General features: G+C 40.6%; 2 protein-coding genes across 3 annotated transcripts; one reads left to right on the top strand and one right to left on the bottom strand.

The window, feature by feature from the left end:
* The first annotated feature begins 17 nt into the window (after nt 1–17).
* pkma (pyruvate kinase M1/2a) lies at nt 18–17008 on the top strand. Of its 2 annotated transcripts, none has more exons than XM_034680468.1 (11): nt 18–309; nt 6135–6319; nt 6895–6986; nt 9507–9638; nt 9746–9932; nt 10038–10308; nt 10523–10673; nt 10877–11029; nt 13166–13332; nt 15377–15558; nt 15701–17008. In XM_034680468.1, exons 2-11 carry the CDS (start codon nt 6163–6165, stop codon nt 15805–15807), a joined length of 1599 nt encoding a protein of 532 aa, XP_034536359.1. In that variant the 5' UTR covers nt 18–309; nt 6135–6162; the 3' UTR covers nt 15808–17008. The 2 variants fall into 2 exon arrangements, with proteins under 2 accessions (XP_034536359.1, XP_034536358.1); XM_034680467.1 differs by lacking the exon at nt 13166–13332 and adding an exon at nt 12616–12782 and having other exon boundaries at nt 82–309.
* On the bottom strand, nt 17006–21613 carry dhdh.2 (dihydrodiol dehydrogenase, tandem duplicate 2). The gene is made up of 7 exons (XM_034680469.1): nt 21466–21613; nt 20419–20530; nt 19984–20147; nt 19631–19883; nt 19020–19144; nt 18643–18793; nt 17006–17484 (listed from the first exon to the last, which is right to left on the bottom strand). The coding sequence occupies exons 1-7, from the start codon at nt 21553–21555 to the stop codon at nt 17375–17377; spliced, it is 1005 nt and encodes a 334-aa protein (XP_034536360.1). The 5' UTR covers nt 21556–21613; the 3' UTR covers nt 17006–17374.
* Between the last annotated feature and the right edge of the window lie 787 nt (nt 21614–22400).

The raw sequence follows: 22400 nt of genomic DNA, 5'->3' as shown, positions 1-22400 counted from the left end.
ACTTCACCGAGCACATCCACATCGCTTGATGTATCCCTCCGCGCCGTTTTTACTTTTGGCTTTTATTTGAAATTCCAATTGAGTTATACTCAAATAAAGCACTCGTGTGTGAAGTCGAGGGCGATTGAAGATGACACACAACTGTAAAGTCGGTGTATTGTTTCTAACGTTTATTTTCTTTCTCGGATGAATATCTCTCAGCATCCCAAGGAAGTAGTCCCACAGAGTGAGAGACTAGGGAGATCACCTTAAGCTGAGCTTAGTGGTACGGTAGTCACATCGGTCCACACACTTCCTCATCCAGGCAAGGTGGGTATCCCGAATTGGGGTTGCAGTTAATATATTTGGTATTGCAATACAATTACTTGTGAGACACTTGTGCTTTTACGCCAGTGTCTTCCAAACCATTTGCTTTGTATTGTTACTGTATCTTCATCCTGCGAGCTGGTAAGTCTGGACATGCATGAGTCAGTGACTCGTGGCTGGTTTCCTCATTTATTATCAAGCCTTTTAATTATGGAAAGTATGTTAAAAACTACGGATGCACGTACGCATTTGCGATTAGCGTGGATACATCATGTTTAGTCCTGCTTTGGAAGGTGTTCATCAACGATGTGATTTTACAGTTCATGTAGAAGATAACTGAGGGGAGCTGTTGAAGTACTTAACATGTGTTTCTGTTGTTAACTGCTTGCAGACTTTGGTTCTCATTGATAGAATATATAGTTTTACCACCTCAAATTGTGAAAATAAACGTGATATATTAAGTGTACAGCGTAGAAAGATTGCTTCCTGTTGCCTCCTGATGTGGGTGTGGCCGTTGCGTCTCCTCGGTCTCCCATTGGTCAGTTTCTGTGATGTTCCTAGATCAGGAAAATGTGACGCAGGATGAGAACGTGACCTCTGGCGCATCGTCTGTATATGATACGTTATATATTATAATGGGGAAATAAGAAAACATTAAAAGCAGTGACATAAGTGTATCCAAGCTATCACACACAGACGTTTGAGGCGACGTTTCACGCTGTGTGCTGTCAAATGGCAGTATGAGCCAGTATTTCATCACGTTTAACCTTTTATTCTCTTACTCTTATTCTTCAGACACACTCTGGACTCTCTTCTATATATAGCGAATAAAAAAATCTATACTATCACAAAGGAGGTTTGAGCATGTGTGAATTGCTTAATAAGCAGCTTCACTGCAGTAGCCTGCTGCAGTATTGCCACAGCTAAGGAGGCTTGTTGACAGTGGATACAGAGCTTACCCTTATTCTTTAGGCTATACGTGGTTTTGCTTTTTAGTTCTCTATCTGAAAAATTGAGTTATGTTATCCTTGGTTCTTTCTTAGATTATGATGCCAAGCTTCTTAGCTTGTCCCCAAATATGAGAAGATTATTTTAAGAAAAAACTCCCTTTCATAATTAACTGGCAAGTACACACCTAGGAAATACACAGTAAGAGACGTAGTGAGAGGCGCAGTCTGCACATGCTTTGTTATGTTATGAGAAGAAGTTGTTATGTGTGTAACAAAACTCCGGATTCACTGTCATTGCTATGTCCTTCCTGGCATAAGGCCCTGGTGACAAAATGGAGTCATCTTCCTAGTGGACCTGTCAGGTTATAGTTTCAAGAACCTGGGGATTCTGTTGATGTGATGACCTGATTAAAGGGAAAGTGCTCAGTATCTTCTTGTTACTTCCATCTAGGCTGTTGAAAGAGAGAAGAAAACTTTGGGAGATTTGTATTTACTTGCCCAGGTTGTCTTTAGTCTCACTGTCATTAATTATCTCTTTATCCTAGTGAAATCACAGTAAAATTGATCAATTCAAATGTCTTATGGGTCTAAACTCCTGCATGAACTGCCAGTCATTTAAATACAATCATATTTTTTTATACTGTTAAGTTAAACTACATTTTTAGCCATGACTTTTGATGCTCTTGTACTTCTAAGAATTTTGGCAGGTAACAATCCAACCCTAGACCTTCTAATGTGGTTAAGTTGTTGAGCTGCAGTTCAGCTGTTGGTCAGTGCAGTAGATAAGGCCTTTTGCAGCTGGCCTTGCTCCCATGCTTTATCCCCACAATGGGTGCATGTCTGCTGACTCATGCTACGTAGAGCCATGAGGTGGAACACTTCCAAGTATGGGTATTCCTTTGCCACTGCAGATACAGACTGCACACCCACAACTCAATGAGATTAATGGTAAAGCATGTTCTTAGAGAGTTTTGCATGATAATTTGTTTTTCATTAAATATGCTAAGTATTATGAATCATGAGCTGATGCCCATGCAGCAGCACTGCATCTTAGGTTTGTTTACATGCCCACATAGTATAAGTGCCACCGTACATTCTAACGGTGTTAGATTTCTACTTCCAGACTCAGCATGCTGTGTGTTATATTTAGCATAGACTCCATTTTAAACCCCCCGGGGAATGTATGACACAGGCTGCGGCGATACCATTAATGTGACATTGGTGTGCTGTGCCGCAGTGGAAGTCTCATGTACGCCCGTTGCACCAGGTCATGGCGATTGCTTGGTCACAGACGCTCTCCATGTCCTCTATCCTCATTCAAGGGATTTACTCTTGAGCTCTTTGAAGTGTCCTACGTATGCACGCATGCTGCAGCCGTCAGTTCTGCCTGGGCTGCTGTTGCAGGGAGAAGCAGGCTGATTAGCAGTGGATTCTCCAGCACTCTGGGGTTATATTGGAGGACATTGGCAGTAAGGTGCTTCTTTGTCCCTGTGCAGAAGAGGAAGATCTACCGTGGGTATGTAGCATAATCTGTTATGGCTGCCTTGTTTAAGTGGGTGTGACTGATAGAGACCGGCTACTGTCTCTGTGAGCAAGCTTGGATTAGCCCAGTGTGACGTCACATTGGTAGTAGACGATAGTAAATGTCATGTCACCCTGATAGCAGTGCTGTTATGGCTGCTTATGATTGCACAGGCGTGTTTCACAGATAAGTGATGACGGCATTGTTAAGAGAAGCAGGAGGAACAGTGAGCGACAGTATGTCACAAGGAGAGAGTGTGTTACAAAGGTGTAAGTGGTCGGAAAGGATTTGAAGGGATTATTAGCAGCCAACTCTAAAGTTAGCCCTGCATCTGTGTCAGGGTTACTCTGGCTGCTGTTGTACTTGTGGCGGCCGTCCTGAGGTCAGACACGCTATCCATGTCTGCCAGCCGGTCATGACACTTGATGATGTAATTTGGTTTTACCATGAGTTGGCAAGCAAGTGTCAGACAGACAGATAACCACATTGCTGCACTTAGAAGAGGAGAGTCAGAGCAGCTAATTTTCAGAAGTTAGATCATGAGGACACATTTCTTAAGCCTGTTATATTCCCTCTAATAGCTCCAAAAATAAAAGCTCACCTTAGGGTGCTATTTCAGGTTGAGCTGTCTGACAGTGACGTTTCATCATCCAGGTAAAATTTGATCCCATCATGACAGAGACAGCCAGTGGGTGTATAGATCTTTGAATTGTGCAGGGAGAAACAGGCTCAACACTGAAAAATACATGCAACTGCAAATAGTAAAAGGTGGGGACATTGAGTATCAAACATGATGCACATTCAATCAAAGACATAATAAATATTAAATCTGTCGTTATCCTTTGAATCAAACCTTCCAACCAGACAAATATGGATCCCCTTTGAGTTTTGCAACAGTCAGTGTTGTGTTGTCTTAGGAATTTATAAACTGTGAGGGTTACATATCTGTACAGATTATGAATGGGAAGTGCAATTATTGAGAAACACAGTTCTGTACTGAAACATTATAGCCTCTTTTCTCCCCTTTGAAGTCTCTCCCTTTGGTTTAGCCCACTCTGATCCCACCTCTGTGTGGCTGTGTGTGTGCTGCAGTGGTGGGATGTGACTGAGCTCACGTACAGCAGTGGTCTTGCTCTGGTCTGCCCCACTCACTCTGGTGTTACATCATCAGTCAGTGGCTCTGTCTAGGGGGGGGGGTGCGCGTTGGTTTAGAGGCTCAGCCCGGAATCCCCCACCATGATGCTTTTGTAATGAGGGTGTGATGAGTAAGAGGAAGAAAGACCACTAGTGATGCACCGATAGAATGCAACAGTTGCACCATTCACATTTGTAGCCATCAAACATTTGTAACTTCAAAATTTCCCCTTGTGAGCACAATGAGAGTCCCTGCAACCTGTTGTGTTACATGAAGGACTCAGTAGCTACTCTATAAAACATATCGGATGATCCTCAGAATATTAGAGCAAGCTTCTTTATAAAGAGTATTAAGAAATATAAGGGTTTTTTCTTTACAGTGTTTGTCGTTTTTATTTTGTTCTGCCAATCAAGCAACAAGTGAGAGTGTTTTTAATAAAGCGCACCTTATATATAATTTAAACAAAGGGAACTTGATCCCTCCCCTGACTGGTTTGGACTGTGGCCTGAATTGGCAGGAAGTCTGTATTGTTAAGGTAATGTTGGACTTCTAAAACTTCTTTATCTCTTTTGTATAACACTTATTTTTCATTGATTTGTTGTTTCACTGTGATAATCTTATTTTATGACCATGATTTAAATTAGATGGCCCTCTTAATACCCATTATGTTTTGTGGCCTAAGTATCTGAGGAGTATGACCATAAACAGCATTTTGTACAGTACAGTCGTCCTTGTTGTGTTGCTTTTTTAAGATATCCTCTTTGTGAAACAAACCAGAGTCAACATAACCACTTGAATTAAGTGTAGGTGCATAATTTGTGTATTACAAAGCAGAAATAAAGTTAATTTACATGTTAATGTTGTCCAAGGAGCAACATTTTATCTGGAAACAGCTTCCCCTTCATGACAAATTAGATATTTAACAAAGTGTCATGCATCACCTGCTTCTTTTACAGTGACCAATTCCTGACCTCATTAGGCTTAGACCCAGTGTTTGAATTGCATGGATGCCTACTACTCACTGTGTCACCAGATTGTCTGTTCAAGTAAGCATTTCAGCCTCAGTCAGTTGTGCGGTAGTTATGTAACCACAGTAGCTAGAGCCATAGTAAAAACAGCATTCCTCGTCCTCATTGAGCAGCAGCACTGCACCCAGCCACAATACACCCAGCTTGTTGGCTGTGTTTAAACATGTCTGGGTATTTCTGAGTTTTTTTAGCATCTCTCATTGATATGGACTGGATTAATCAAAGGGAGGAGAATGAAGAAGCTCAGGCAAAGCACACAGTGCACCCTGTGTTCATGACAGCATTGATCCAGGATTTGAATTGCACAGGATTTTATGCATGAACTGTATGTTATACGCTTTGTTTGTCATGTTCTGGGTAGGAAGTCGTGATCAGATTTTGGCGATTCCAGCCTTGAACTGCATGATGGTGTTGTTGCCATGGGTGACTCATGGAGAAGTGGGTGGGGGGTACAGAATGTACAATGTGGTGTAGATGCTCAATATGCTATACTGCTCTAATCTCAGTGTGGCGTGTGGGGGAAACGCAGTGAACTGATTAACCTTAATATGTTCAGCATTTTGAATATACATTCATGTAACCAAACTGGAAATGATTTGATTGAACCTCAAAGGGGGGTAGTGTTTTTCTTTGATTTCCTTTTGTCTTTTTCTGACACAGGCATCTGTTTATCCATCGTATAAGCTTTCAGTTCTGCAACCTGAAGGCCAAATAATTCATGGAAAGATAAACTAACTTACAATGATTGGAGTGGTTTGGTCGTCAGTTGTAAGCCTTAATCTTTATTGTCCTTTGTCTACACAGCTGAGGTTGGTTTAAAATAGATGTGCTATCTATTTATGACAGAGATCAACATAATTAATTATGATTAACAGGGAAACATTCACCCTCTTTGACGTTATCACCTTATGTCAGTTGCACTGGAGTCTTTGGGTTCAGTTTGCTGTTAATGCGGAGGATGCAGTGCCATTGATTTCTGATCAGTATGGCCTTGGCAGGAAGTAAATCCACCAAGCTATAGTAGATCTCTCAGCCCATTGTATAGTACATGAAGACTACCAAAGTCAGAAATATGTTTTAAGTCCAGGTTTAATTTTTTGGTTTGGTTTGGTTCAAATGTAAAAAAAAAGTTCCATGTTGCCATTGCTGTATCCTCTGTAATAACTTTCTTCTTCATTTTCTTTTCCCTGCAGAACTTCTCCAGTTGCACCAGTGACCGCCATGCCTCATCCAAAGAATCCTGACATGGGCTCTGCCTTCATCCAGACACAGCAGCTCAATGCTGCCATGGCCGATACCTTCCTGGAACACATGTGCCTGCTGGACATTGACTCTGAGCCCACCACTGCAAGAAACACTGGCATTATCTGCACCATCGGTTGGTTTACACTACTAGTCAACGTGTATATTGCTGAGATAGTGTATGCGGTTGATGTCATCATAGCTTGTGTTAATTCTGAGTTCAAAGTTGCTTTAAGTATTTGTATGAAAAGGGCCTTTTAACTCCATATTATCATGTTAAACTGTTTATGACCTCTCCTTACTAACACACAGAGTTCACAATTTCAATACAAAAGCTGTTAATATAAAAAAAAAATCTTTTAAGGATTATTTTTGGGAGCTTTTTGGCCTTGATTGAATAGGACAGCTATAGCCATGAGTTGAACCACAACCCCTGCAACAAGGACTATACCCTCTGCAAATAGGACATGTGGCCAAAGCACTAGGCCGATATGTGACCATCTTTTAATGAAAATGAGCATCTTCTCCAATAGAATTGGTGTGTCTATTTGAATGTTAGTTAATCAGATCTCAAATGTAGCCAAGCAGACTAAAACAGGAAACATCTGATACTGAATGTGCTCCCCTGATGGATTTAATTCATTATGAAGTAAAAAAATAATGGCCCATTTGAAAGTAATGGCTTCTTCCTTTCCCTTTAACCGCCTGCAGGGCCAGCCTCCCGTTCTGTGGATATGCTGAAGGAGATGATCAAGTCTGGAATGAACATCGCTCGCTTGAACTTCTCCCACGGCACACACGAGGTGGGTCTTTTTTAACAATGCTGTCGATTGTGTAAATGAGCTGAACAAACACAGCTAACCAGTCACATTGTTACAAAACACGTTTAAACTTTGCAGCACACACAGTTCTGTGCTTTATCCCAGTATGGTTTGGGTTGGTTAATATTGACCTGTCTTGCAGTATTGGGTCTATCCTGTGTTTAGCTTTTCAAGCTTTGTTGGGAACTCTCTGCACAAAACAACTGATGAAAGTAGGTCAACAATGCTCACACTGAACAAGCACGTAACTTATTATAAACTACAATCAGCTTCCCACTTCATGCATGAAGAGGCCAGCTCCCATGAATGAATAAAAACATAGTGCTCATTTACTTAAGATAAGATTATTGGGATCAGCTTATCAAGTTCTATTCACAGGGGATGCAGCCTGAGCAAGTATTTATACTTTTGAGTGTTAATGAGGACGGATAAAGAAAGGAACTTTTAGTTAAAGGACTTTGCCACAAGATGTGAATCAAAGAATTTTTTTTAAAGCAATGTCAAAATAGAAATGATTGATAATGCTTCCCTCTGAGCGATCCATATTTTATTTTCTTAAAAAGCAATGAGACTCAGCTAAAGAATCTTGTCATTTAAAAAAATATCAGGTTGTCTTTTCGAAAAGGTTAGATCAAAACACCTTTTATTGATGAGGAAAACTCAAGAAAGCTCATTCAATCACATATTTGTAGCCCTAAACAAGGAATTTGATATTAATTAAGTAACAAATCAATACAAAGCACATATATAACCAATCCAAATATCTTAAAAATCGAGAATCCACTAGACAGAGAGACTGGCTGGCTGCCAAGAGCTAATAATCATACAGTCAGCGCAGGTGAGGCTGAGTTTCTTTTAGAATCTGATTCTGTCCTCTAGACTCACACAGGGGGCAATTAGAGATGCTCATCCTATTTATCAACAGATTATCTGCTCCAAATGGATGATTACCCGCATAAGAGAAGTGTGGCTCTTTGAATCGATGAAAACTTTTATAAAGAGTAGCTATAGCGGTTGTTAATTACTGATATAGGGACATTATTCTGATCGAAAGATTCTTTAAGATACTTTCAACGGTTTTCTTTTTCTCCTGCACTAACAGATATGGAGCAAAAACGTTACACTGAGAGGTTAGCTGGTGTTACCATTTTGAAAATGTGTCTGGATTGATACAAATGGATTAAATACAAAGTTAAGTGTTAGTAACATTTTAAAGGTGTCCCTAGCCGTAAGTCTAGAGTATATATGATTTGAGTGGGTCTACTGGGTGAGTCGCCAAGAGGAAATTGAAAAACAAATTAGAGCTTTGTTAGTCATGTACCATAAAACAGTCATTATCATATTTATAGTCATATTTATATCCCTGCCCTTCCTATCTACACCTGGGCTCTTTATTGTGTGTACACAATCCAACAGCAAGGTCAGTGCACTTATGATTAAGATGGGAATTGGAAAGCTGTGTGTTGCAAATCTAGAAAGTCACATAAAAGAAACATATGAATCATGATAGAAAAGAGAACTGGCCTCATTGAACCCTGAGTTCACTGGAGTTTCCAGTGAACTCAACACATATAAACACTGCAAACTGTCCTACTTTGAGTACAACATTGGTCATTAACGATTATACAGTCTTTGAGACATATTGAGTTTAGTCAGCTTTCTTTATCACAGTATAGTGAGAGAAACTTAGCTCAATGTGTTGCCAGTGTGAAAGTCAGCCAATTTGATTAACCACCACTTAAGTTGTTATTCAAAGCTCTGGTCACCTTAGTGGGCAGTATGAGCCACGTGCAGCAAGCAGCCGTCATCAGAGCCCCAAACATTTTGCTTCATGTTTGACAGTTAGGCATTAATGCAAGAAAAGAACAGGTCTGCATCAGTGACACAACAGCACTGAAAAATAGTCATTTAAAAGAAGGGAAGTCCAACAACACTATCTGAAAGAATTTCATAGCCAAGGTGTCTACTTCAGGTATCACTGTCCGGACATTGTACTGGTCAAAAGTTAATTGTGTTGGTCAGACTCTGTTGACAGTGTAACCAATGTACAGTATGTGTATTTGAAGTCTTCTTAGGTTTTCAGTTACAGGAATGTCCTCTTGAGAAACACCACACTTCCTCATTCTGACATTCTCTCAATGTGCCCTTGACACACAAAACTGCAATCTTTTAGGTTTCAACATGAGGTATGCTCAAGGACACAGTCTGGGTTTGGCTGATGGACAGTGTCATCTCTTTTTAAATGTGTTAAGGGTGAAAGAAAGAACGGAATGACCTGTAGAGATGCTGACATTAGGACTCAAGTTTACAACAGTATGACTCATGTTTATGACTTCTGAGAGATACACCTTATCTATTAATTGTCCTCGCTTGATATAACCAGCATCTTACTATTGCTATAACAGCAGGGCTTCTCAAATGCATGTGTGTGATAGCAGCTAAAGTCTGGTTAGAAATCTGTAATACTAAAGTGTCTTTCTACACCTCTCCTCCTTCCTTTAGTACCATAGAGACACTATCAAGAATGTGCGTGAGGCATGTGAAAGCTTCGAGCCTGGCAGTATCCAATACAGGCCCATTGGTATCGCTTTGGACACCAAGGGCCCAGAGATCAGAACTGGACTCATCCAGGGGGTGAGTTAAGCATAGCCTGTTCTTTTTCTATGAATCAAAAGTCTTCATAATTCCTTTTTTGAATGGAAACAAACCCAAAAGAAAGTGAAACTGTATCTGTATAACAGAGCGGCACAGCTGAGGTGGAACTGATGAAGGGCAACATGATCAAGATTACCTGGGACGATGCTCACCAGGAAAACTGCAGCGAAGAGCTCCTCTGGCTCGACTACAAGAACATTTCTAAGGTGGTAGAAATTGGCAGCAAGATCTACATTGATGACGGACTCATTTCCCTGCAGGTCAAAGAGATTGGTGAGTAGAGGATTGGCAAATAGGAATAATCTCCTTTACTGACTGTTGAAAACACTGCACTGTATTAATGCCCAGATAACTGTGAATATTTCCATGTCTCTCCAGGTTCTGATCACCTTATTTGTGAAATTGAGAATGGTGGGACCCTGGGCAGCAAGAAGGGAGTGAACCTTCCCGGTGCTGCTGTAGATCTTCCTGCTGTTTCTGAGAAGGACGTCCAGGACTTGCAGTTTGGCGTGGAGCAAGGAGTCGACATGGTCTTTGCATCCTTCATCCGCAAAGCAGCGGACGTACACGCCGTCAGAGCGGTGCTGGGAGAGAAAGGCAAAGACATCAAGATCATCAGCAAGCTTGAGAACCATGAGGGTGTACGCAGGTGTGTGTGTGTGTGTGTGTGTGTGTATTTGAGGAGTCCAGTTAATCTTATCATTTGCTTACATCGTGATAAGTATTCAGCTGATGTTCGTTTACTGGTTCTTCCTATCTATTCTTTGGTTGGCTGAGCAACAACGCTCTGACCAAAATAACCCACAATAGTTAAGAGATTAGCTCGTTGGTTAAATTATTGTAATTTTCTGTCTTTTATGCAGATTTGATGAGATCATGGAAGCCAGTGATGGCATCATGGTGGCCCGTGGTGACCTGGGAATCGAGATCCCCACAGAAAAGGTCTTCCTCGCCCAGAAAATGATGATTGGTCGCTGCAACCGAGCTGGCAAGCCAATCACATGTGCCACTCAGGTAAGAAAGGAGGACACTGAACGTATACTAAATATGCAAATAAATATGCAAATATGCAGCTGTGTAAATAAGAAAAGAGGGTACTCGGCTTCATCTTCATCATGCATCATATACCCATGTAATTTGTTTGTACCACTCTTGAAAGCGTTTATTTTGAGGTGTGTGTATGCTCCTTTCTAACTCCTCACATGGACACCTTACAGATGCTGGAGAGTATGATCAAGAAGCCCAGACCCACCCGGGCTGAGGGCAGTGACGTAGCCAACGCCGTGCTGGACGGAGCTGACTGCATTATGCTGAGTGGGGAGACTGCCAAGGGAGACTATCCCCTTGAAGCAGTGCGCACACAGCACATGGTGAGTTCCTGGATATTAAATATGAAAACATGTCAGGAATTTTAGTGAAAAGTAAAGCACTGTGATTTTCCAAAAAAGCAGATAAATGATTGGAGAAAATATTTCTGTCTTGCATGATTTACTGATTTTAACAAGTCTGCATGTTCTTATCACAGACTACGACATCACTTTTTCGCTTTTCCTAATTTTTGTTTTCACCTCAGCACATCTATTGTGCTCAATTTCCCAGTGACTCAGCAGCTTTTTTTATCCACTTAGCCTAACAACTGCTAAAGAAGGTATGAGCAGGATTGTTAGGCCAACTGGAAGAATCTATCCTTTATTACTCTGTCCATCCACTTACTTTGATTTCAAATATTCACTGATAATTCAGTATGATAATGAATAATCAATGCATAATCAGTCACCAATAATAAAAAAAAAATTATAAGCAATACATTAGAATTCGCTGTGTACAAAGCTGGCTCTCATTTGTGCTTCATGGCAATATTAGCTGCATGACAAAAACCTGAACAATTTACATAAATTATGATAAATATGAGGAAAGTTTTCAATCTCTGTTGTTTATTTGTGTAAAAAAACAACATTGCTGGTAAAGAAGTAACAGGAACAGTATTTTTGTATATTTAATGTGTAGTCAGGTTTGTCAGTCAGGGACAGACACATTCAATAGACCTTTTTTGAAGTCTGTAAGTTATTAGGCATTTCATCAAAAGAGCGATTAGTATCAATAGCGTGGATGGATTTTCTATCGTTCAGCCTCGTCTTTGCTAACCTGCTCTGTACTCAGCTGCACTCTTTGCACTGCTATGCAGATGCAGTGGTGACTCAGCAGCTCCTGCCTTTGAGCTTGCTGTCCTTATGCTCAAGTTGCATGGGGAACTTCACACTTTGGAGTTTATGATGACTTCTCTTGAGCTTAAACCATGTGTATCTAGAAGCATGTGTTCCCGTAAATCACATGGACTAACTCTGCTTCGAGCCAATGTGACCTTTAAACGTTATCACTTACCACCAGTGTTTCATCTTGTCCTGTTCTTCTTCTTCCTGACTGTTGTTAATCATGTGTTTGCATGTGTGCAGTGTGAGGCTTTTTAACAACCAGCTTCCCTTTTTAAAGAACTCCCTGTTGACTTTAGTCAACTTCTTACTCTTTTATTACTTTATAAAATCTCTGGTCTTTATCTTTTATTATTTTGAATTTTGTCTCAACATTGAGCTTTCACTGTATTATTTTGAAATGGTATCATGGCGTAGCAGTGGCCATAGCTTCAGATAATCATGGATTGTACTTTTCTACACATAATAACCTCATATGAATAGTTGGGGCTAAATATGAACTCATGGATAAAATGTTGATTGTTCTGCACTAACTGCACACCTAAACTCTTCCTCCCACTCTTCCCTCTGTCCTCTCTCGTTTTCCCTTAAATTCATTCCTTCCATTCCTTCAACATTGTCTCTCTCTCTGTCTCTCCTATTCCTGTCCATTCTCTTGTCCTCCACCCATTTTTCTTTTGTTCCTTCTGCGTGTGCCTGGTGTGGGAATGCCTTGGCGTGATGCATCTTGCCCTCACTTGTGCCAGATTGCTCGTGAAGCCGAGGCAGCCATGTTCCACCGGCAGGTGTTTGAGGACCTGCGTCGCTCCACGCCGCACTGCAAAGACCCCGCTGAGGCTATTGCAATCGGCGCTGTTGAGGCCTCCATTAAGAGCTTAGCCTCAGGGATCATTGTGCTCACTGGCTCTGGAAGGTAGGGAGGTTATCTTGTCCTAGTTGATGGAGGAGGATGATGATATCAGAGGTTCAGGATAGGGAGAGTAGGGCCAGAGAGGAAATGACTGGAAGGGCTGGCAAAGATGCTCAGCAGACTGCTGGTTCATTTTTTTTCCAATGTGAAAAAAACATTTGATTAAAAAGGCACAAATTTATACTGCAACCCAAAAGTTTGTCTGATTCCCTTTGGCTTCCTTTGATTCATTTTAGTTTGCATCACCAGACCAAAACTCAACCTTTCTCAATCAGGAGTCAAGCTATACATTTGCCGGTCACTTCCAGCGGTGTGCATGACTTTGGGTGAGCAGTGGTAACCCATCCCAAACCCCCACCCTTTCCTCATGGTCCCACTGTGCTCAGATAGCACGAGAGGCTGAGGCAGCTACCTTCCACAGAAAGCTGTTTGAAGAGCTGAGGCGACACTCCCAACTGACCAGAGACCCATCAGAGGCCGTAGCTGTCGGAGCTGTTGAGTCGTCGTTCAAATGTTGCGCTAGTGCCATCATTGTTCTCACCAAGACTGGGAGGTAAGACAGACAGGGATCAAAATGGTCCTGGTCCTGAAGGTAAGGTGCAACCAAATTAATGAAACAGAGTGACACAGCCTCCTAATTCAACCCCTGATACCTAATTCTCTCCAGGTGATCCCCTCTCTTTTGATTATGTGTATGTGTGTATGTGTATGTGTATGTGTATGTGTGTGTGTGTGTGTGTGTGTGTGTGTGTGTGTGTGTGTGTGTGTGTGTGTGTGTGTGTGTGTGTGTGTGTGTGTGTGTGTGTGTGTGTGTGTGTGTGTGTGTGTGTGTGTGTGTGTGTGTGTGTGTGTGTGTGTGTGTGTGTGTGTGTGTGTGTGTGTGTGTGTGTGTGTGTGTGTGTGTGCGTCTGACTGCGGGTTGAGATAGCAACAGGGTAGAGTCTGATAGAGTCAAGGTTGTTGATCACCACACTGACATAGCAGTCATTTCAAATGGAAAGCTCAAGTGCTGTTGACAAATCTTCAGCATCTTACTCTATTATTGATGTGCGATTAGTAACAGACCTTGGGCGATATATGAGGCTGTACAGCCTGTCAATACAACATATTAGGAAACTAATCATGTAACCACAATGAGGTTGCAACAGCTAGTGTGAGCTCTCAGCCAATACCAAGCGAGCGCTTTCATTAGCTTGTTGACATTACAGCTTTTTATGGCCTAATGTCCCTCTTTGGTTTCAGTTGATGAAAATGCGTGGACCTGATAATAACAATTATTAGATACCTTATGGTATCTAATTCCTTACTTTCTTTTGTGCATTGCCTTTACACTGCTTGGCAGTACCTGCACCCAAATTGACTTGAAGCACTTTGTTACTCGTACTGATCTTGTTTCCTCTTGTCTAGATCTTTGCTTGTGGTGTTCTTGTTCTTGTATGTATGTCGCCTTGGATAAAAGCGTCTGCTAAATGTCATTGTAACATTGTAACATGGTCATACAACTAGCATTAGAGAATACAGCAGTACCGTCATTAAAACAGCATTTGAGCTTCCCACCCTGATATTAACGCCAGGGGAAAATGGCCGCCTTGTGAATGTGGCAATTATGCCCAGTCCAAAGTCCCTCTCTCACAGACTAGATATATCAGATTTCTTTTTCTTTTTTAACTGATCACTACTGCATTGCTTCACATAGTTTATGAAAGCACGTTAAATTAGAATTTACATAAGTTGTGCTCAAAGCCCTTCCTGAAACAGTGTGAGTAAACTTGTTCACACCAGCACTACTTTGGACACTTCATTGCCTCAATTATACAGCTGTGGTTTAAAATGTGAGCCTGCTTCATTCTGTCACATGAAAACTTGCATTGAGGCAGCCCTGGCCCGACATCACTTTGACAGGAATGCTCATGAACATCTGAGTGTGTTGAGAGTGGACGTTTGGATTAGGCCGCTAAAGCCTCTGCACAACCTCGATACAGCGTTTTCAATTATTCTTGCTCATTAGACCTCTCAGGGCCATGAGGGCATTTACAAACTCTGCTCAGCTTCCTTGTTTTTTTCTGTTTGTTTAGTTTCTCCTTTTAGGCTGTTGCAGCACTTTTTGTTACCGTTTTAATTGAAACCCCAGCATAGAGAAGCTGTACTGCACCTGAGAAGGAGCCTACATTAGCCAGAATATATGAAAACACCTAAGTGGAGTGCAGAGGTGTTATTGCACTAAATTACTATTTTCAAGTATGAATTTGCATGGTCTTGAATTACTTGTACAAATAATAATTGTTTATGGTTAAAGCAGTTTCAAATTATATTCAAGATACGGCTCTAATCATTAATTTTCAAATTGCCTTCGAAGGTGTATCTGATTAATCTTTACTACTACTTTTATTATTATTAATAAGAGTAATAATGAGTAAGAATAACTATTCAATAACATGTTAACAGAGCCTCTTGCTGACTTTGAAAAAAAAGAAGTGAACACATGTAAAGCTAACAGACTACATTTATGCATCGTTATCATTAAGATCATTTGTTCATACACAGAAGTGAAGGAGAATGTTTTTAACCCTGCTGTGTTTTTGTGTGTGTCTGTGCAGATCTGCTCACCTGCTCTCCAGGTACAGGCCCCGTGCACCCATCATCTCCGTCACCCGTAACGCCCAGACAGCTCGTCAAGCTCATCTGTACCGCGGCATCTTCCCTGTCCTCTACACAAAGCCTGCCCATGACGTGTGGGCAGAGGACGTGGACATGCGTGTCAACTTTGCCATGGATATGGGTGCGTTTTCAGATATTTAATAGTGCAACAGACCAAGTATCGAGCTAACAAACCAATAAAAAGTACACAAAGCAGCAATACCTTTTTGTTTTAAGCAGTGATCAACCTTTAAATGATTTTCATCTCATGCATATCTATTCAGGTAAGGCCAGAGGCTTCTTCAAAGAGGGGGATGTTGTCATCGTGTTGACTGGCTGGCGTCCAGGCTCCGGTTACACCAACACCATGCGTGTGGTTCTGGTAGCCTGAACATCCAACACAGCTGCTCTGCTTTCTTCCTCCACCTTCATCTTTATTTCATAGCACTCGACTAGCACTCCAGCTCACAGCCCTTCTCATCCAAGATCTGGACTCAACTGCTGAAGAATTTAGCATTTAGAAGTTAGAATATATTATATAGAGACTTCTTCATAGCTAGAGATTTATTTTGGGTAAGAGTGGAGGCTTGTTCTATACAATTCCACTTAATGTCTCCATTCATTTCACATCAGTTCTCTCTATCAAACCAGTCTGAAGGGCCTCAGTTAAACACACCCTGACCAGAAACTGCTGTATTTATTCACTCACACGTATTGTATTAAAAAGAGAATCAGTTTGAGAGTGAATACATCCTGGTCTGTGTGCATGCGCGTTCCGGCTTTTGTTTCGGTGGGGCTGTCGGTGGAGCAGGCTGAATTTCACAGAGCACCTTTAATACTGTAACACTTTACTGATCACACTCCTCTGCCGGTATAACGAACAAACTTGTGGCATCCCAAATAAAAAGGGCTCCTCGTTCAGTGCAGCCTTTGCTCCACCTATCCACAGAAACAGATCCTTGTGTAGTACTGTCTGTATGAAGTGTCCTCTCTTAAAGCCAGCCCTCACTGTGTTAATGTGTATCTATAAGTGTTGCACTCCTATTCTAAACCAGACAATGTTACATTCAATATTATACTTGACTTTTGTGAATGGTAAAGTTTTGTCTCAGGACATCCAACTCTACTTCTATTTTGTCTGACTTTAGAGAAACATTAGTTTTGGATGTCCATCTCGGAATTGTTTGATCTAGTTACTGTGTTTGTGTTGTTAGATGTCTAATAAAGCCTTTACTTTAATTTGCTTTGGGTCATTTTTAAGTTAGCACTTCTATGAATCAGGTATGGTTCACTAACGTTGACTGATGTTAATGAGCACTTTTAGGATTTTGTTCCCACAAGGGACCTGAAGTACAGACATGGCTCTGCCCCTCTCAACCCTAGTGGGTGAGGGGTGGCTCCCCTCAGCTTGTATTTCTCCTTCTGTGTTGATGACCCACTGTAGTTATCTCCATGTGTCTAACATGCTTTGGATTGTAACGCTAGAGTGTAAGGAATATAAACATGTAAAGGAGTCATATAATGTATCGCTGGTGTACTGAGTTGTCCTAGGACTGGATTTCCATCAATAAAAGAGACGAGCACCTATCTTATCTCTGCCTCTGAATTGCTTTATTGAAAATAAAGAACCATGAATTACAGCCCTTGGGTTTGTCCTGTAGTAAACTCTGAAACTCAGTAAACTTTAAGTGACATTCAGATGAAGATTGAGAGACTTAAAAAAAACTGTCAAACAAAATGTATTATTTTATAAATGGCTGAAGTAAACAAGGTTTTGGGTGTGCACTTCATCCTGTGGAACCACTTTGTTGTCAATAGAATTTAAAGGAAATAAAAGGTCTCCAAAAATTACATTGTTTGTCCACAAAAGGTTTCTCACTTTGAGGAGACATGGTAAGCATATAGAACATTTAACAAACTAGTTCTATTCAATCAGGAAAATCAATCTATTTCATCATTTATTGGCAGTCCTGCCTGTAAGTCACCCCCACCTGCCTGCGGAGCTCGTCCTCCACCTCAGCCAGCAGCAGAGAGTCAGCATGGGACATAACTGTACTCTCCTTCAGCCCTACAATGAAGAGTTTAATAGTCAGAGAGCATACTGTATGCATTGCATGAAGGCATATCAGAAAGAGCCCTAAGTTTCCTGTGTTTCTGATGCCACCTGGTGTTCCAGTTTGTACATAACAAGTCTCACAAAAAGCCTGATCAACAGTCAACTACATACAACCGAACCACAGTCTGTTACTTTGCCAAGACATTTTTCTTGTTTGGGGAAAAAGCAGCTGAAGTTTTGGTGTTTAACAAAGTTAATGTTGTTATTAAGATTATGGTTTTTATTTTAACCAGGACATTACCTTCCAATTAATGACAATACTGGAGAAAGGCCCTGTACATCTACTTCAAGGGGCATGTATGTAAGAGAGGTGTGAGATGCTCATAAAAGTACAAAAAATCTGTTTGCAAGTTGGACAGTGTGCTGGATTTTTGTATCTTGCGATTAATGACAACACACCAAACTTTATTCAAAGATTAGGTCCTATTTCAAAACTCCTCAACGGGTATTATGGGCCAACACACTTACCGATGATGCTAAAGCCTCATTAAAAAAAAGAAAACAGTCCTAAGTAATAATACACAGCAATATACAAAAAGTAGACCCACTTGGGGAGGATTACCTACACACTTTGAAGTAGCAGGGATTATAAAGTCCATCACTCTGATTTTCTCAAAAATGTACATCTAATGAAACCTTGTTCATATTTTTTACTAAATTCAATAAAAAAACGGACCCACTGTTCATGAAGTATGGTAAGTAACCACTGCAAACTTTTGCTAAATTGCCAATCTTCATTCCAAACAATTAAAAGGTTTTTAGTGTTTAATTTCAGTTTTTGGTTTGAAATTTGAGTTTGGATTTTGATTGCAGGCAAATAAAAAATAGCAGCTTTAAACCTGAGTGTGCCACTTATGGAGCAATACATCTTTATGAAATTAAACCACAGACAATTCTAGGTTGTCGAGCCAAAGACCACACTTGATTTATTAACTTTACTTGAATTTACTTTGAAATCACAACCTTGATGATTGCATTTTTCTTGGAATTAAACCACCTCTGACTTTCCCATTCCTTAAAATCGCAAAGACTTTAAGTTTAAGTTACTCATATTTCTTAAATTCAGTTTTTTTGGGGGTAATGTTTAAACAGACAGGAATGTCACTGTACCTTTGAGCAAACACTGTCGAACCTCCTCTGCTTCATAACGCATCCCTGTGCTGTTGTGGAAGTTCAGAGGTAGGTATGGCTCTGGCACTGGGTACTGAGTTTCCTTTCCATTGACCATCAATGATGTAGGGCACCACATGTGTTCAGGAACCTGAAAGCATACAACAACAGTAGATATATAATCAACAGTAGATATATTATCAATGGATGTATAGTATAGTGTGTGTTGAAAGAAGATCTCCATCTCTGTGTAACAGAATTTACTAATTTTCACATCACTTATCTGAATGTCCTGCATTAAACATGCAAACGTAGATGGTGCAAGTCCAAACTTTATGAATTTTGTTTGATCATATGATTTTGCTTGAATGACTTACCCTGATAGTGCCTTTTGTGCCCACAATAATGGCTTCATTAGGCATCTGAAATCTGGCTGAGCAAGTAAACACTGCCATCCTGTTCCTGGAGAACTTCAGATTGACAACCACAGTCTCATCCACTTCTGCAATAACACACAAACAACCAATGTGTTTCACATTTAATCGTGCAATTAAAAACCTAAAAACAGTAGTGAAGTAACATGGTTTGAAAGGTTGAACAGTATTGATTGTTGTAATATCTTTAATGCCACCTTTGCTGACTTGTGTTGAGTCAGTACATTCGTCTGTGTTTTATGTGAAAGATGAATAGTGTACCGGGTTTATACTGTCAGACCTTAACCCTTTATTGTGCCAGTAAACACATAAATGAGAAGAAAGAGATACGAGATTACGCTTATCAGACAGGAACACTCCCTTGGTTTAAAATTCTCACACCAGCAAAGGAGACTATAAAGACAAAAAATTCTTCTGCTACTGACACCCTGCATGAACTGTGCATGATGTGAAGATGATTCTAGTAAACTTTCATAAACACATACTATGCACAGCATTATTCCTAATCTTAAATAAGAGACACAGTGAGGCTTTAACGGTTGCTTTTTCTTCACCTGTCTCCAGGCACACCCCCATGGCCTGGATGCACTCTGGCTTCTCTCCATTAAACACCATGCAGATGAACTGCAGGCAGTAGATGCCTAAATCCAGAATTGCTCCTGCACCCAGCTCCTTCTGCGTAGATCTCGGTACATGCAACACTGGCACGCAGAACTCAGCTCTCACCATCTTCACCTCACCCAGCTCCCCCTGGGCGAGCAGCTGTCTGATCTCCACCGAGGCAGGGAAGAATCGGGTCCACACAGCCTAGAATAAAGAAACAAAGGCATTTCATACAACGTGAGTGAGGGAGAAAGTAAAGCTGTGAAGGGAATTTCCTGTTTCTCGTATTTTCTTCCAGATATACCTCCATAAGGAAGACGTCATTTTTCTTGGCAGAGGCCAGGATCTCCTCCGCCTCTTTAGTGTTCATGGCCAGAGGCTTCTCGCACAGAACATTTTTCTTGGCATTGGTAAAGAGCAGACATGTTTTCAGATGGAAGGGGTGGATGACTCCAATGTATATCACATCTTCACACACAGACACACAAACCAAGAACAGATTTCTGTGTCAGTAAAAGCCATTGTGGCAGCACAATATAGGGCATACAAAACAGGAGCAGGTTGAACTGAATTTCAGATTAGTGAAAATTAAAGAGGTTGCTGTAATTTTTTGGACATTACAGTTAACGTCTGATTTAGATTTTCGGGAGCAGAAAGTCTCTTTGAGTTGGTGCTGAAAACGGTCAACATGTCACATGCAAAGACAGTCCAGTCCATCACCAGGTGTGGAAAAACTCACCTATGTGTGGGTCTCTTGCTAGTTCCTCATAGCTTCCATACACCCGAGAGATGCTGTGCTTTTTGGCAAACTCCTGTGCATCCTCTAACTTGCGAGCTGCCACAGCCACTACCTGTGAAAAAAAACAGCTTTTGACTTGAGGCTGATGTTTAGGCTGCCTGAGTACTCCATTTTTTCTCTGACCCACATATGCACATTCACATTCTATATTCTATTTTCTGCATAAATCCAACATATTTGAAGGGTTCCATTCAGAGACCTTGAGTGATGCCTAATTGTGGAATAAGCCTAGCTAAATTAAACAAGTGAGTTAATTTACCCCTGATATTTATCATGAATGGTAAATTTGGCAGTAAACATGTTTAATTCTGCTTTAAAGACAGATATTTTAAAAACCTATTCCTGAAATTGATCCACTTTAGAAACCAGCCTCAAGTGGCCCTAGGAGGAACTGCAGTTCCTAACACTTCCGCATTGGGGTTCAGCGCCGGATGTTGACATTTGACACAGAAGAGGATCGAACAAGACCAGATTAGTTTAGATTAGATACCAGATTAGGCACCACAATCACTTTAGGCCTTCAGATCTGCTTCTTTTTCTTGTTCACAAATGTACTATATAGCAAAATGAGGAGTTTAAAGCTTTTATATCGAATTGAGTTATGAATAAAATGAAATGCAGGGTTACATAGTAGAAACTTTGTGACATGCCCAATTATTAGATACTTTACGGTAAAAAAAAAAAAAAAAAAAAAAAAAAAAACTAACGTCACTAAGCGTAAGGCTTAAGTGTTGGAAATACTTCAACTTTGAAATTTCAACTACAGTTTACTAATCTACCAGTTTACTGACATCCTGTTTCAGTATGCATTAATCAGTCAAGCTGTATCCACAAGTTGAAGACCTGATTTAAACGCTGTCAACTTCAGATTGTCGCGGTTAGGCAATTCTGCTGCAAGGTGGAGAAAGTCTTGCAGAGTCCTGACCTGACATTTGACACATTTGAATCAGTCTGCATTTGTGTCTATGCATCTCCTTGCACTCATACCTGATGGTCTTCAGGAGGAAGAGTTTTCAGGGCCACAGTGAAGTCGTGGCTGATCTTCCCCGCGCTGCAGATCCCCCACCTGGTTGCCATATTGGACAGCAGAGCATGCCTGATCAAGTAGAGATCATTGCAGTCAAAATTAATACTCTGTCTCGCCACGAGATGGAGACACAGCATTAGCTTTTTACCAGAGACTGTACATTGTGACGTCGCACGAAAATAGTACGATGATGTTGATGATTCTTGCCAGCAGAACTAAAGCATGACCTTTGGATAGTGATCATAAGACAGCAACAAAATGACAAACTAGTACCTTATTATTCTTGGTTTATATTAGGTTAGGGCTCTTTTTTTTGACAAAACTCAAAAGGACACATTTGTTTTAAATATATTCCTATTCCTCGTATTCTTCTGTTTTCAAGCATTTTTAGCAAGTATAATTCCACTGACATTTACTCTCTCTGTATTTGTTTTTGTCTGAGGTACGGTGTGAATTGTTCTGTATATTACTTCATCTACAAGAAACAAACTCAAGGAAAACCCTAAAAAGAACCAGTCCTATTCTTATGTATAATTAAAGAAAGGAAGACAGTAAAAAAATATATATATATATATATATATATATATATATTTTCAATTAATCAGTTGCACTGCTTCTATTGACTGTTTTTTATGTGATCACCCATTGTGTTGCCAATGCTGACTAGTCTATGTATGTAAACACTTTATTAGACAAGTAGATTGCAAGAGAAAAATAACTGTGTTAAGGCCTTTCTTCGGTTGAAATCCAGCTCTTAGATATCAGTCATTATCAAGTAAAAGGAGAGTTATAAAGTGACATTTTGCATTCATGGGCAAAATCCATCCAGACCTCCTCCAGTTTTAGGAATCCTCAGAGCCTAAAAGGTTGAGAATAGTTATTAAATGAGCCCGCT

Source organism: Notolabrus celidotus, chromosome 3, assembly GCF_009762535.1.
Source record: "Notolabrus celidotus isolate fNotCel1 chromosome 3, fNotCel1.pri, whole genome shotgun sequence".
Taxonomy (NCBI): Eukaryota; Metazoa; Chordata; class Actinopteri; order Labriformes; family Labridae; genus Notolabrus; species Notolabrus celidotus.
This window is presented reverse-complemented; position numbering and strand designations above follow the sequence as displayed.